Source organism: Dendrobates tinctorius, unplaced genomic scaffold, assembly GCF_039654945.1.
Source record: "Dendrobates tinctorius isolate UK_male_01 unplaced genomic scaffold, ASM3965494v1 ptg000107l, whole genome shotgun sequence".
Classification (NCBI taxonomy): Eukaryota; Metazoa; Chordata; class Amphibia; order Anura; family Dendrobatidae; genus Dendrobates; species Dendrobates tinctorius.
In genome coordinates this window covers 13,465,818-13,483,176 of record NW_027361775.1, presented here as the reverse complement: position 1 = coordinate 13,483,176, position 17,359 = coordinate 13,465,818, and the positions used below count along the sequence as shown (strand labels likewise).

At 39.0% G+C, this 17,359-nt stretch overlaps 1 protein-coding gene across 3 annotated transcripts in view; it reads right to left on the bottom strand.

Annotated features, from left to right (window-relative positions):
- The window catches only part of CSMD1 (CUB and Sushi multiple domains 1), a 2,734,739-nt gene that overhangs the window by 907,124 nt on the left and 1,810,256 nt on the right, over positions 1-17,359 (bottom strand). For all 3 annotated transcript variants that reach the window (XM_073589180.1, XM_073589181.1, XM_073589182.1), the window contains exon 10: positions 15,073-15,194. In XM_073589180.1, the coding sequence (XP_073445281.1) occupies positions 15,073-15,194 (122 nt within the window). The remainder of the gene's footprint in view (positions 1-15,072; positions 15,195-17,359) is intronic.

Here is a 17,359-nt window from a genome sequence, read left to right as displayed (position 1 = left end):
GAGCATGCATTTCACTTGTAAAAGACTTCAGACAGAAAGGCCCACAAACAAACAGCAACTGAAAACCACTGCGGTGAAGGTCTGGCAGAGCATCAAAAAGGAGGAAACACAGCGTCTGGTGATGCCCATGAGTTCAAGACTTCAGGCAGTCATTGCCAACAAAGGGTTTTCAACCAAGTACTAGAAATGAACATTTTATTTACAATTATTTAACCTGTCCAATTACTTTTGTTCCCTTTAAAAACAGGATGGCACATGTTAAGGAGCTGAAACTCCTAAACCCTTCATCCAATTAAATGTGGATACCCTCAAATGAAAGCTGAAAGTCTGAACTTCAACTGCATCTGAATTGTTTTATTTAGAATTCATTGTGGTAATGTCTAGAACCAAAATTACAAAAAATGTTGTCTCTGTCCAAATTTATATGGACCTAACTGTAAAACCAAAAACATTCATGCAATTTGAATGCATATCCCACTCCGATCTGCAATGCAGATGACCACACGGAGCTTCACATGGAGCCAGTGACTTCTGCAATTTGTGGTCACCACTGGTCCGGTTTCCAATATGGCATCTGATCCCGGCCGTATTCAGTGATAAGTTGTTGTTATGCACAAAACCAAAAGACATGTCAAGGAGGCCAAACATCCTTTTCAACCAAAACTTAAATTTGATAAACAAAAATTTAATTCTTACAATGTCATTCCCTTCTCTGACTATTGGAGATTTAATAGGGTAAAATCAACTGCATAATTGGTCTCCATTTTCAAATTGCAAATTCATTCATCAAGATAAAATATTGTATATTCCAAATATCTTGATTACTACTTATTTGCTATATATGGGAAAAATGTTCAGGTTCATTTTTATATAACTCTATTTTTTTTCTGCAAAACACACAATGCACTAGAAATAAAGGGAAAAGAAAGATAAACTGTGCTCATATTTGGTATGATGATTCAAGGATGTAAAATCTGTTTACTACACAAAAATAAGCGCAATAGTGGCTGATTCTGCTTTCTTCACATGTGTTCTACTTTTTATTACAAATATGACCTAGAACACAAATAGCTACATTTGATTACACTGGAAAATTGTTTTATTTCAAGCTTGCTTCAATAAAATGTTAACATAACCAACTAAGATATACAATGTGACAGTATTTCTAATTCCTTAAATTCATATTTCTTTAAAACATGCTTAACTGTATGGCACATCTTATTAGGAGTTATGGTTAATTAAAAATATCTATATTCAGTATCCATTCTCGAGTGGTAAGAAAGGCTATGCCCTGGTGTCTCTTCTTGTGCCAAAGTAATTAGGAAACAGTCTTGATTGCCCAATTGTCTAGCAACACAATGACAGTAAATGTGACAATATTTTAATTGCACAGTCACTATATTGAATGTCCTTTGTTGGGCTGTCACTGTCTCCAACTGTCATTAAACAAGATCGCAGTGTAGCGGGGCATAGGAGAGAAGCACGCAGGGAGGGGGTTCCATATGTGCTTCCCTGCGACCCCTGGAGCGACGCAATGTGCTGCGTTGCTCTGAAAGTCCTCCTCCCTGCAGGCCCCGGATCCAATATGGCCGCAGGGGCCTTAGGGGTCCTGCAGGGAGGCGTCATCCTCACTGCCTGCTGAGAGCAGGCAGGAGGAAGCCTGCCAAGAGCCTGTCAGATCGCCGATTTGACACAGCGCTGTTCTATGTGTCAGATTGGCAATCTGACAAAAGACAGTGATGTCCCCCCCGGGACAATGTAATAAAGTAAAAAAAAAAAACATTTGTAAAAATAATTTAAAAAAATCACAAAATAAAAAAAAAAAAAAAATTCCCTAATAAATTCAGTTTTTTCTAAATAAAAAAAAAATAAAAGTACAGATATTTAGTATATCCATGTCCGTAACGACCTGCCGTATAAAATTATCCCACTAGCTAACTCCTTTAGCGAACCCCTTAAAAAATAACAATAAAAAAACCAAAAAATAATGCTTTATTATCATACCGCCGAACATAAAGTGCAATAACGCGCGATCAAAAAGAAGGAAATGAATAAACATGGTACCACTGAAAATGTCATCTTGTCCCACAAAAGACGAGCCACAACACAGCATCATCAGCGAAAAAATAAAAAAGTTATAGCTCGCAGAATAAAGCAATGCAAAAATAATTATTTTTTATATAAAATTGTTTTTATTGCATAAAAGCGACAAAACGTAAAAAAACTGGATAAATGAAGTATCGCTGTAATCGTACTGACCTGAGGAATAAAGCAACTTTATCAATTTTACCACACGCGGAACGGTGTAGACGCACCCCCCAAAAGAAATTCATGAATTGATGGTTTTTGTTCATTCTGCATCCCAAAAACAGGAATAAAAAGCGATCAAACAATGTCATGTGCCCGAAAATGGTACCAATAATAATGTCAACTCGTCCCACAAAAAATAAGACCTCACATGACTCGGTGGGTCAAAATATGGAAAAATTATAGCTCTCAAAATGTGGTGATGCAAATACTATTTATACAATAAAAAGCGTCTTTTAGCGTGTGACAGCTGCCAAACATAAAAACCCGCCATAAATAGTAAATCAACCCCCCCTTTATCACACCCTTAGTTAGGGAAAAATAATAAAATTAAAAAATGTATTTATTTCCATTTTCCCATTAGGGTTAGGGTTAGGGCCAGGGTTAGGGTTAGGGCTAGGGTTAGGGCTAGGGTTAGGATTAGGTCTAGGGCTGAGATTAGGGTTAGGGGTGTGTTGGAGTTAGGGTTGGAGTTAGAATTGGGGGTTTCCACTGTTTGAAAACATCAGGGGCTCTCCAAAAGCAACATGGCGTTTGATCTCAATTCCAGCCAAAAAAGACAAATAGCGCTGCTTCCCTTCCGAGCTCTGCCATGCACCCAAATAGTGGTTTACCCCCACATATGTGGCATCAGCGTGCTCAGGACAAATTGCATAATAACTTTTGGTGTCCTGTTTCCTTTCGGAAAATAAAAATTGGGGGTGAAAAGATCATTTTTTTGGAAAAAATATGATTTTCTAATTGTATGGCTGTACGTTATAAACTTCTGTGAAGCCCCTGGGGGTTCAAAGTTCTCACCACACATCTAGATAAGTTCTTTGGGGGGTCTAGTTAAAATGGGGTCATTTCTGGGGGGTTTCCACTGTTTAGGCACATCAGGGGCTCTCCAAACGTGAAATGGCGCCCGATCTCAATTCCAGACTTTTTTGCGTTAAAAAAGTCAAACAGCGCTCCTTCCCTTCTAAGCTCTGCCATGCGCCAAAACAGTAGTTCCCCCCACATATCAGGTATCATCGTACTCAGGACAAATTGCGCAATAACTTTTGCAGTCCAATTTCTCCTGTTACCATTGGTAAAATAAAAATAATTGGACCTGAAGTAATTTTTTTTGAGAAAAAAAGTTAAATGTTCATTTTGCTTAAACATTCAAAAAATTCCTGTGAAGCACCTGAAGGGTTAATAAACTTGTTGAATGTGGTTTTGAGCACCTTGAGGTGTGCAGTTTTTAGAATAGTGTCACTTTTGGGTATTTTCTATCATATAGACCCCTCAAAGTGACTTCAAATGTGATGTGGTCCGTAAAAATAAAAATGGTGTTGCAAAAATGAAATCGCTGGTCAAATTTTAACCCTTATAACTTCCTAACAAAAAAAAATTTTGGTACCAAAATTGTGCTGATGTAAATTAAACATGTGGGAAATGTTACTTATTAAGTTTTTTGTGTGCCATAGCTCTGTGATTTAAGGGCATAAAAATTCAAATTTGGAAAAATGTGAAATTTTCAAAATTTTCTCCAAATTTCCATTTTTTTCAAAAATAAACACAAGCCATTTCAATAAAATTTTATGACTTACATGAAGTACAATATATCATGAGAAAACAGTGTCAGAATCACCAGGATCCATGGAAGTGTTCCAGAGTTATTACCTCATAAAGAGACAGTGGTCAGAATTGTAAAAATTGGCCTGGGCATTAACGTGCAAACCACCCTTGGGAGTAAAGGGGTTAAAGGGAATGTTTCAGAATGTTTTTGCTAGCTCACTTAAGAGCAGCATGATGAAGGCAAGGATAAGCTGAATCCAACAATATATCACTCAGCTTACGGTGTTCTGATGCAATGTTTTTAGATTTAACAATGGAGCAAAGCTGAGAAAGCAAACTCCGCCCACACATGTCTCTCTATATCCAATGTATGTAGACATTGAGTTGCTTATCACAGAAGGAGGTATGTCAGACAGCCAGGCAAACACTTCTGTAGTCGACCAATGATAAGCTCCTGTTGCTAAAATAATCATTACAAGCAAAAACAGCATGGAGCTTGATAAAAGAGGCATTTCTGAAATCTGTGTTTTAACCCCTACAGCATGCTATCTTCAGAATACATAGCAAAATCTTGCTGATATATTCCCTTTAATATCCCATTTTAATCTCCTCCAAGATGGCCATTGCAGGGGCAAAGTGAGTGCCATAACTTAATCTCAAATTGCAAATCAAATTTCTTGCTTTGCACTGAAGAAGGCAAAAAGCCCAAAACATGTGGCTACAAATGAGTTTCTGGTATGACTTCTTATCCTAAGTCATGCAGCACAGCTCATTAAAGGGTCGATATTGACTTTTAGGATTGCTACATCCAATAGGTTGTAATGGAGTGCAAATTTTATTCTCTGAAGGGGCAATTTGCACTTTTCCCAATATCAGGTGCACTGTGAGATGTCACATATCATACTTGCTGGATGCTATGTTAGAATCTTTTTGTAAGGAAGCCAATAAAACTATTAGTTTATTTTAATGAGTGAGAATGTTTTATATGTAGGCTCTCAAGAGCATATCAAAAGAGCATACTAGATTACTGTAGATGTTGCTATACAACAGAATCGGCCACTAAATACAAGATTTGTATTTCTTGGTATTCTAAACCTGTCTTTAATAATTTATCTGTATGTAAATATGAATTTCTCTATTTGATTGTGTTTTCCTAGGTTTTACATGACCTGGCATTACATTCACAGTTGACTTCCGATGCCATTACTGAATGCTAATTGTAAAAAGTATGGAAAGATTCATATTATATTTTGCTAAGCATGACGTGCTTTTGTCTTTGTTAATATTTAAAAGTCAATTTCTGAATCTGTCAGTCTCTCAATATGATTTGAATAGATTTACATGTATATTGCGCTTCTCTTCTGAGAAAGGACTTTACGAGTAATATGACACTTGAATCTGAATATATTTTTATGTTTAAATGGTTTCAATATTTACGATCAATTTAAATGAATTAAACTATAAATAAGGAAAGGACATTTATAAATTAAAAGTGTGATATTTAACTGTAAAATGTCACATGTTTAAAATGTCATACTGTTTTGGCATTATTAAATTGCATTCTATTAGAGTAGATATAATAACATGTCCTACTTTTGTTACATGGTATTGGCCAAACAGTTCCCCAAACCTCAGCTTTGTTTGCAGTTGTTTTGAAACAGCAAAGCAAAACTATGTTAACGCTCTCAATGATTGTGATGGAAACATATGCCATCTCAACTTTCTACTGAACATCCCTTCCTTTTGTGTATATATCTGAGTTCCAAGACCTCCATAAACCCTGGGCGAGAATATGCTACTTGATTCAATTTACAATTCAGTCTAAAGCCCCCGTTACACATAGCGATATCGCTAGCAATATCGCTGTAACGTCACCGATTTTGTGACGTAGCAGCGATATTGCTAGCGATATCGCTATGTCTGTTACTTACCTCCGGCTGGCTCCCCCGCTGCTCATCGCTGGACGGGTGAGAACTTCCTGGATCATTTCTCATCGGGCGCTTCCTGCTGGGCTTCCTGCTGGCGCCGACGAGCGACGCGTGGACGCGGGCGGGAGGATGTCAGGGTCGCCGCGTCTGACAGGTAAGTAATGACCCCGACCCCTGCTATGTCGCTGATGAGATCTGCCTGTGTGGCAGCTCACTAGCGACCACTTAGTGATGCACCAGCAATCCATATCGTTGTCGGGATCACTGGTGCATCTCTTAGTGTAATGGTACCCTAAAGCTCATTTTGCGTGACACTGGTTTCACACCCATGCTCGCACATAAGTGGATGTGCAGTTTAGTTCAAGAGCCTCATGGTCCCACCATATATAATGGTCCATTCATGGACCTTGAGATACAGATCTTCATTCAGGCTTGACGATGTGTTGACACATTGCACAACCTCATATGGAAAGAAATATGCTCACTTGCAAAGATAAAAAAACACACCGCTTCTAGGTAATACCTCAAAATTACAGCATAATCATGTGTTCATTCATGGCAGCCACATCATTCCAACAACATTAAAGGGAACTTGTTGACTTTCCAAAGCTCCAAAGGTATCCACCATGCATTTATGGATTTCTTTGTACCCTTTCTAAAAAGTCACTTTTAGTAAAATTAATTTCTGTATTTGTGGTCACGATATAAAAAATTAGTGAGTGGCCAGTCTTGAAGGAAATTGTTATCCCCAGATCCTCCAATAATGCTATCAAGACTCTGTGGGTGTAAACTACATGATTTGCAAGAGTATCATCACCACTGACTCTTTCCTAATCTCGGCCTCCCTGGCAATCACCTGTGGAGCCAGAAATATGCTCCAAGGCTTCATTGCACTCTGACCTGCCCAGGGAGGCAGCAGTGATGTAGGCCTCAGACAGCCATGAAATTTGGAGAGCCAATGATAAAAGCTGGCTAATTTCCATGTCAGCATTTCCTTGGCACTGCGTTGATGAAGCCAGGGTGAGCACACATGGCTTTACAGTGCATATACAGTGAAGCAGAGATTTGCATTAACCTTGTGGTGAATGTCACTCATTGCCAGAGAAAGTAAAAATAATCCCAAAATATTCTTTAACTACATAAATAGTAAGAAGCTAAAAAATGATAGTGTTGGTCCCCTTAAAAATAGTCTGGGTGAAATGGTGGATGAGGATGAGGAAAAAGCCAATATGACAAATGACTTTTTTTCAACAGTATTTACACAAGAAAATCCCATGACGGATAAAATGATCAGGGATAAAAATTCTCCATTAAATGTCACCTGCTTAACCCAGCAGGAAGTACGGTGGTGTCTAAAAATCACTAAAATTGACAAATCCCCGGGCCCGGAAGGGATACACCCCCTGAGTACTGCAGGAATTAAGCACAGTCAAATATAGACCATTATTTTTAATCTTTAAAGATTCCATAATAACAGGGTCTGTACCACAGGACTGGTGTATAGCAAATGTGGTGCCAATATTCAAAAAGGGGACAAAAACTGAATTTGGAAATTATAGGCAAGTAAGTTTAACCTCAACTGTGGGTAAAATCCCCGAGGGTTTTCTAAGAGATAATATACTGGAGTATCTGGAGATGAATAACCTCATGACCCAATATCAACATGGGTTTTACGAGAGACCATTCCTGTCAGACTAATCTGATAAGCTTTTATGAAGGGGTATGTTCAGGACTGGACCAAGGGAATGCAGTGGACATGATGTGCATGGACTTTTCAAAAGCTTTTGAAACAGTGTCACACAAAAGGTTGATACATAAAATGAGAACAATGGGGATAGGGGAAAATATGTGTAAGTGCGTTAAGAGCTGGCTCAGGGATAAGAAACAAAGGGTGGTTATTAATGGAGCACACTCAGACTGGGTTACGGTTAGCAGTGGGGTACCACAGGGGTCAGTTTTGGGCCTGCTTCTTTTTAACATATTTATTAATGACCTTGTGGGGGGAAAAAAGAGTATAGAATTTCAATATTTGCAGATGACACGAAACTCTGCAGGGTAATGAATACAGAGGAGGACAATTTTATATTACAGGAGGATTTATGTAAACTAGAAGCTTGGGCTAATAAATGGCAAATGAGCTTTAATGGGGATAAATGTAAGGTCATGCACTTGGGTAGAACGAACAAGATGTATCATTATGTGCTTAATTGTAAAACACTGGGCAAAACTATCACTGAAAAAGACCTGGGTATATGGGTGGACGACAAACTCACATTTAGTGGCCAGTGCCAGGCAGCAGCTGCAAAGGCAAATAAAATAATGGGATGCATTAAAAGAGGCATAGATGCTCATGAGAACATAATTTTACCTCTATATAAGTCACTAGAGCGACCACACTTAGAATGCTGTGTACAGTTCTGGTCTCCGGTGTATAAGAAAGACATAGCTGAACTGGAGCCGGTGCAGAGAAGAGCGACCAAGGTTATAAGGGAACTAAGGGGTCTGCAATACCAAGACAGGTTATTACAGTTGGGGTTATTTAGTTTGGAAAATTGAAGCCCTAGGGGTGATCTTATTACAATGTATAAATATATGCGGGGACAATACAAAGACCTTTCTAATGATCTTTTTAATCTTAGACCTGTGATGGGGACAAGTGGGCATCCTCTATTTCTGGAGGAAAGAAGATTTAAGCATACTCACAGATATGGATTCTTTACTGTAAGAGCAGTGAGACTATGGAACTCTCTGCCATATGATGTTGTAATGAGTGATTCCCTACTAAAATTTAAGAAGGGCCTGGATGCCTTTCTTGAAAAGTATAATATTACAGGGTATATACACTAGTTTCCTTAATATTGCGTTGATCCAGGGAGCTAGTCTGATTGCCGTATGTGGAGTCGGGAAGGAATTTTCTTCCCCAATGTGAAGCTTACTGTTTGTCACATGGGTTTTTTTTGCCTTCCTCTGGATCAACATGTTAGGGCAAGTTAGGATAGGATATGGGTTGAACTAGATGGACTTAAAGCCTTCCTTCAACCTTAATAACTATGTTACTATGCCCACAGGTGTGTGAGAATGTGGTTATTGGTTTGATTATTCTAGGGAAATACCACAGCTAATTACCCACCAAATAGCATATTGCAATTGGGGTTTTAAAATTGATTTTAGGCATATGCGGAGGGGCGGTCGGATATCATGAACTGCGCCTGTGCAGTATTGGATCGTCCTTTCTTTGGCCGGTAAATTGATCACGCTGCACGAAATCATGCCTGCATGATGAACAGAGTTGAAGGGCGGCCTGACATTATGACTGTCTTTCCTTGACTGGTCTCATATGCGCCTGCGCGATTAGTCATTTCTTCTGGCACCGCTTGTTGTGGACGCCTGCGGAGTGGGTACATTAGGTGGCCCAACGTGAGTTCGTGTGTGTGACTTTGCTCTGCGCCTGCGTGGGGAGCTTACCCTTCACAGTCTATCTCTGCGCATATGTGATGGGTGTACTGGGCGTGCCTATAACGTACATTAGGTGACCTGAGATGAGATCGGGAATGTGTCTCTGTTCTGTGCCTGCGTTGTGAGTGCCCTCTTTACCACCAACCTCTGCGCCTGTGTGGTAGGTGTATTGGGCATTTTCATGACGTGGGATAGAGGAAGTTGTCAGCAGCAATTAGCTCACCACACTTGTGAGAACAGGAAGCATATGTGGTGGCGCGTGATATAAAGATAAACCAGTGAGCAGCTTGTTGATGGCATTTGTGCATTGTGAAGGCATCTATTCACACCACACTAACTCCCCTGATGATCTGGACAACAGTGAAATGTGTCGGGAGACAGCAGATGTTGGGAGATGGAGGAATCCATTACCATATGATAGGGTGAGATCCTCCCTGTGTGTATGCCAGAATGCAAATTATAGCCAGCTGGGGACAGACAATTTGGATATTTGCCCGAAAGGGGAAAGTACCATATACTATATTATAAGAGGTGCCTCAACCTACTAAGTGATGTCACTGTTTTGAAGACATTATATTGCTGCTAGATTGTCTATGCTATGAGTACCCTCCACTTTGAGGAGGATGCAACATTTCAATGCTTGAATTGAGCTTTTTGATTTTTCATGGACAATCTCTGTATCCCATCTATTATTGATAAAGAGTAATGGGATTGCTGACTGCAATGATCACACTTAAAGGGGAAGCCTTGTTCAGAGGGACTGATTGCTTTGCCCCTGAGATGCCTGTTAGGGTTTCTATTAAGTAAAGTGCTTATTTGGTGATCATCTGGGTCATTTTTTGACTGTCTCTGCAGGCGTCAGGACAGTCTTTATGTTGTTTGTTTTTTGTCACGTGCACTTTTTATCAAGATTTTTTCCTTTTTAATTGATTCTAATAAAGTAGATTAGTTTTAATTTTGTTTATATATTGGTACTAGCTGGCTGTTAGTCTATTCGATTCAGGCTAGTGGATCACTTGCTATTTAGATATGCAGAAATCAATAAGGCGCTAAGAGAGGCTTGTTAAGATGAGACAAGCTGACAGGTACCTTTAAATTATATACACAATAATACTTTCTTGAGATATTGGCATTAAGGAAAACATTCTGGACGGGGTGGTGAACTTTTTTTTATCACTTTACAAGTCAAACATACTTTATAAGTGAAATATAATATGTATCATTTAACATTTTCTTGTTGTCCTTTTCCAAGTTAGATAATTGCCACATTCAGGACAAAGGAGAAAATGGCTGCATCTCTCCAACAGCCAATAGCCCAAAACGCAGTGTCTGCAAATTGAGATACTGATTTGGCTTTTATCCTAAGCCATATTGCAAGACTCGTTAAAGGGTTGATTGTGACTTGTAGGATCGCTACTACCAACAGGTGGCGCTGTAGGGTTCAAATCCTCTTTTTCTCTGAAGACGCCAATTGCATATGGATCTCTCCAGACTGTTTTATATCTAAACTTATGCCATGATACAGTGCCATGAAACTTTGTCATGATACAGTTTTTTCTTTTTGTTTATTAATGCCAATAAGCTGATGTCAATATAACGAATCTCTGCAATGTTTAGGCTGCTAAAATAAAAGAAATACATTTACCAATATACTGGATACTTTGGTATACAGGTTCATTAGTTAGGCTGATTAAGTTCCTTTAGTACATGAAAGCTACAACTTATGAATGTTAAAAAATAATCTATTTGCTCTGTCTATAATTTGCGAGAAAAACCTGACCTTTAAGCTAATTATTTCATTTTAATTCAGTACTATGACTCACCTCCATGCAGGAAATGTTCTAGTACCAGGACTAAGCTATTCTAATAATGCCTTATGAAAGGAAAAACTAAATCTGGTTTTAGATTAGGCTAAGGGAAAACTAAAAGAATGTGCTCATTCCCACCACCAGACACCTTCCTCCTTTCTGCCTAAGTTCTTTTTTCTACAGTATATCTTCCCTTATTTTCAAGATAGAATCTTGAGAATTTCTTATTCTGCCATGCATCATCTAGTGTATGCCCATCTCTACAATTCTTACCCAATTCCACAAATAAATAACAGTTACATAGGATGCATCAATGAAGCATGATTTATTGCTTACAGAGACCTTACAAAAGACCAGCAGAAATTCATTATGGATGAAGGAAAGGAGATTCATGCAGCAAAATAGGAAAGGGTTCTTTACAGTTAGAGTAGTCAAACTGTGGAATGCCCGACCACAAGAGGTAGTGAAGGCAGATCCTAGTTCAGCATTTTAAAAAGGGCTTGATCCTTTTCTCAGACCACATGGCATTGTGGGTTATAAATAAGCTAGCAATAAAATTGTATAACTAGTGGAGAAAGGTTGAACTTGATAGAACTGGGTCTTATTTTCCCTCTTTATAATTATAGATCATGCATAGATCTGATTTTAGCACACTCTGAGAAGCATATACGCAAACTATTTAAAGGGTTTGTCTCAAGTTCTTATTTGGTTATACTATAAAGTGCTTGTTAAAAACAAGCAACTTTTCAATTATCTCCTATTAAATATTCTTTCTAAATGGAATGAGAAGATTTTAATTGTATACCGTACAGCTCTTTGCCTGCATTAGTGGCCATACTGCACTCTTAGAGGGGCCAGGTACCTAGGTACGAATATTGTGGCTATAACAGGTTTTATGCTTTAAATCCTGCTTGTGCCACTACCTGGATGTCTAGATCCACCTAACCCCGGGTTTCTTATGTGCTTTTCCCATTCTTCAGATTTAAAGCTGCCTCTGGCACAACCAAGGCGCTGGTCCAAGCTATAAATCTTTAAGAGCATATTGCCCCTGCAAAGCAGCTTGGGCCCAGGAGCAATGTGCCCCTAAAAGGTACTGCCACCCTTAGCGATGCACCAGCAATCCCGACCAGCGATATGATGCTGTCAGGATCGCTGGTGCATCGCTAAGTGGTTGCTAGTGAGCTGCCACACAGGCAGATCTCACCAGCGACATCGCTGGGGACGGGTATCGCTACTTACCTGTCAGACGAGGCGATCCTGATGTCCTCCCATCCACGTCCACGCGTCGCTCGTTGGCGCCACAAGAAGCCCAACAGGAAGCTGACTTCGAGAAATGGCCCAGGACATTCTCACGCGATCAGCGATAACCAGCGGGGAGCGGTCGAAGGTAAGTATCACACAGCGATATCGCTAGCAATATCGCTGCTACGTCACAAAACCAGTGACGTTATAGCGATATTGCTAGCGATATCGCTTAGTGTGACAGGCCCTAAAGAAAAAGAGTTGAGACAACCACTTTAAGTGGATTACTAGAGGATACTTTAATGATTAGACATTAAGCAAATAATAAGTGATTCAAACAAAAAAGTTGTATGGTATGAGATGTTTGGGCAGTTATCTCATTTAGTCTCTGTTCACACACAGTGGTGTATTTATCACACAATTAAAAGCAACAGCATTTATTCCACTCCATTGATGTATAAATTGTTTTGTTGTGGCTAATGTGTCAGTCATTGTGATAGAAAATGACTGAATGAAACCATGTTTTTTGCTCACTGTGATGGAATCTGCGACTAGGGCTCCTGACAAAACGTTGAATGCAGATGTGAATATAGCTGGTAAGTGATTCAAGTACAGCTTTATCAAATTTGCACTTCTACTTAAGAGATAAATACATGAAAAAGGGCTCATTTATGAAAGTGTTTACAAGTAAAATGAAAATGTAGCAACTTTTTGCATTACATGCCAGGTTTGGCCATCTGATCGAAAATAGGAAAATAGGAAAATAGGAGAGGAGATTTGACAGGATGGAGCATATCTATACCACTCCAGTTTCTTACCGGAGTAACATTTCTGTCAAAGTGCAAGGAAGTGCACGCCACTGATAAGATGCCCCAAATTCATTAAGTGGACTCCACCTCTTAAAGAATTCAGTGCAACCTATTTCTTGATGTGAGGAAGATGTGTGCTAACACCATATGCTGTGATTCCCTTGCAAATAAGGCATCATAGGAAAGCCAGACCCTGCAGGACTTTGGGTGCGTTTATGACAGCACTGTTAGCATGACACCAGTAGGAAAAATCACACATAGAAGATGACAGCCGCTTCTCACCAAACAGTGCTTCAATGTCTCCTTGCATCTAATAGACGTCTCTCCATTATTAACCCCTGGGCTTGACGTCACCTGATAATACAAAGGTGACATCAACCCCAATACTATCACCCCACTTGTCACCGCAACAGGGCAAGTGGAAAGAGTGAGGCTAAGTTCCAGATTTGGTGCACTTTGTGGATGAGCCTTTTCTGGAGCAGCTGAAAACTATTTTTTTAGTCTGGGATGGGGCCAATATCCATGGCCCCTTACTAGTCTATTCATATTAGCCTGCAGATGTCTGCCTAGCCTTTACTGGTTATTAAATATAAGGGAATGCAGCATAACATTTTTTGGAGGTCCTCTATTTTAATAACCAATAAAGTATACAGCTGTGAATAGATAATAATAATAAATTAATACATTTTATTTCTATAGCGCTGACATATTCCGCAGCACTTTACATTTCAGAGGGGATTTGTACAGACAATAGACATTACAGCATAACAATAATCACATAGATTATAACAAATGCTAAGAGGAATGAGGGCCCTGCTCGCAAGCTTACAATCTAGGAGGAAAGAGGTAGACACGAAAGGTGAGTGGTAACAATTGCCCTTATTGTTTGGACCAGCTATAATGTTAAGTGTGTAACAGTACAGACACAGAGGGCTAATGGATGCATAAAGCATGTGGGAACATGATACGGGGAACCTGCTTATGGTAAAACTTTTGGCTGTGCCACACAGGGATAGATTAGGTTAATGTGTTGAGGTGGTAGGCCAGTCTGAATAAATGCGTTTTGATATTAATAGCTTGAGAAGCTCCATTTGTATTACCCTCTTCCCAGGCTATAAACATCAGCCCCAGCTGTCAGCTTTCCTTCTGCTGCTTAATAAAATTTTGGGGGACCACATGCCATTATTTTTCAGAAAATAATTTATTTATTAATAAAAATACATGTACAGCGAGCTAAACAGGCAAAGCACTGATTATATATCTTAGTCACATATTTTTATCTATCTAACTATCTATATATCTATCTATCTACAGTATATATATATATATATATATCTTTGGAAAGCTATGTGTAGATGATGTGGATAATTGCTCTATGTAAAAGCTCATGTTAAAATCGGATGGCAATCGGATTGCATTCACATGTAAATCGGGTGTCATTCGGATGGTAGATGATAAAAATCGCATTGTACTCACAAGAAAATTGCATGAGAATTGCAAGACACTCGTCCCCATTTTCTGGACCGATATCGGACTGCATTTTTACAGTGATGAGTATGAGCTCTCATGCTGCAGATTTTCAAGATAGATTTAATCCTTTTTAATACTAAGGGAAACATTTGCTTCAAATCTTTCACAAATCTGAATGTAATTTGTGTGACTTTTGCAGAAGATATATTGCAGATTTTGATTTGGGTTAAGGGCATAATCTGCATCAAATTCATGCTTTTTGCACAATATCCACAAAGCTCTTATAGGCATTTTTTGTTCCAAAAATTGGCAAAGCTAAAGACCTGAAACATTGCTGAACATGGGTAATGATTAACACATTAAGATAACATCGAAAATAGTCTTTTAAACTTTAGGCATGGATGACAAGGTGTCGTTAGCTCAATAAACATAAAATTAAATAATTTCCATATTGAAATAGCTGCTTGTTTTCTTAAAATAAACATGAAATAAAAAAAAACATAATCATACCTTGTCTGGATCAGTACTCGTTACAACCCAAACACAATGGGCATTGTCTTCATACTGAACAGGATAGTTAGGTGAAGTAATGATGCCTGCCGGTCCTTGAAGATTTGATCCACATGTTCGAGCTGTAAAAATATAACAATAATAGTAATAAACAATATTATCATCATGCATTAAACACTAAATAACAAGCTTAGTTGTAATATTATAAGAATTGCATTCATTATATTTGTTGAACAAAGGTACAAAAAGCTAACCACCATAAATTATTATTAATTTATACTGCATGTATCATAAACATTTGTTGTTTCTTCAGTTTGAAGTGAGAAATTCATTTATTTTAACCTCTTAACCCCAGAGGGTGGTTTGCACGTTAATGACCAGGCCAATTTTTATAATTCTGACCACTGTCCCTTTATGAGGTCATATCTTTGGAAGGCTTCCATGGATCCTGGTGATTCTGACACTGTTTTCTCATGACATATTGTACTTCATAATAGAGGTAAAATTTCTTTGATATGACTTGCAATTATTGGTAAAAAAACAGAAATTTGGTGAAAATTTTAAACATTTTGCAATTTTCCCTAATTTGAATTTTCATGCCCTTAAATCACAGAGATTTGTCACACAAAATACTTAATAAATAACAGGAGGAGGACAAAAGAGCACCACGCTAGAGTTGTAAAAATCTCAAAAGTAGTGACTAATGATCAAGGACGTATAACAATTGAATGAAAGAATCATCTGCCTACCTTACAAGGATTGAATGGTCCAGTGTAAGTAAGGTGATCCTATGAAGGAGATTCCTGATCCACCAAAAGATCCATAGAAGTGGCTGCAGCAGAAGATTCTGTGCACTAGAGCAGGGGAGTGGGAGCCAGTGAATGTGTGGATACTGGCGATAGACACTAGCGGCACAAAGAGAGTGCTGTACACTCCAGGCAGAGGATAAGTGGGGGCAGGGGAGCGTCCCCCCTGGATGGTGGGGCCCACCTGAACCTCACCAAGAGTGGAGGTGCGCAGTGTACACCGGCCGAGAGACGCCGCTGACAGTGCCGAGGTGTCGGGGGGCGTGGTCTGGGTGACATCACCTAGAGCAGGGAACTGGACACAGGAGGAACAGAGGCTGGGAGAGACCTATCGCCTGCACGTTTTGAAGGTGCATGGACCTTCTTCGTCAGGGCTGTTGGTCTGGCCACCGTCCTAACCCTTATAGGTAGAGACAAGGTCCCTGCCTCTTTGTTGCACTGCACTCACTTCCCTAAAAGCTCCATGGCAAAGCAGAATAATATTTCTGTTAAACTTAGTCTGAAATTATTTAATAAGGTGCAAGAAAATACTCTAAAAATTTGTAAAAATGTTTTAATCACTTTATTAGAATTGGTTAAAATAAATACATAGTGCATCCTAAAAAATACCCATATACTAAGGAACATGTAAGAGTATAGGCACAAAGGCACTTTTGGTAGAGTACTTATAAAATATTAAATATTAAAATAAGTCTCTAGAATACAGATATATACATAAATAGATGGATATAACACTAGATCAGTAATAAACACCTGAAGTAGCGGTGGAAGCTCAGCGTCCGACCCGAGGAGGGTGAGCAGAGCAATCCCAGAGGTAGGAGGGGGAGGCAACTCTCCAAAAAGAAAATAACTGTGGATACACCCTCCACTCAGAGGATTTTCAACTTAAGCTCTTATACCCCCTCAGTGAGTGAATTTTCACTTCTCCAAAAGGGGTTAAAATTCGCACCAACTGCCTCTTTTAAACCATTCAATTTGTACGTTAGTTTAAAGCAAATCTTACGTAATCTGGCTATTAAAAAATATTTCTTCAAAAAGGGACCAGAGACCACCCAGCCCACCAATTATGACACCTCTAGGTATATACATACCACTCTAGCCAATCCCTCTACATTTCATCCTACTCAGAAATATTCCAATGCCTTCCGTAGCTTTGAAACTATGGTCACAAACGATATTAGGAAACAGAAAAAATTATTCCTAAATATATCCCGCAAAATTTGAACAATGCAGAAAGAAAAGCCCTGTTTGACCTTCAGGCCAACAATGATATCATTATACGCCCCGCCGACAAAGGAGGGGGCATTGTCATCTTAGACCAAAGTACCGGGATGAATCCAACTGCCTTCTTGGTGACCAACTTACATACCGGAAATTTTTGAATGATCCTACTGAACGGTATATAAAAAGTTTAGGTATTCTAGCCCTAAGAGGGAAAACCTTGGGAGTCCTTACCAAAAAGGAATATAATTTTATTTACA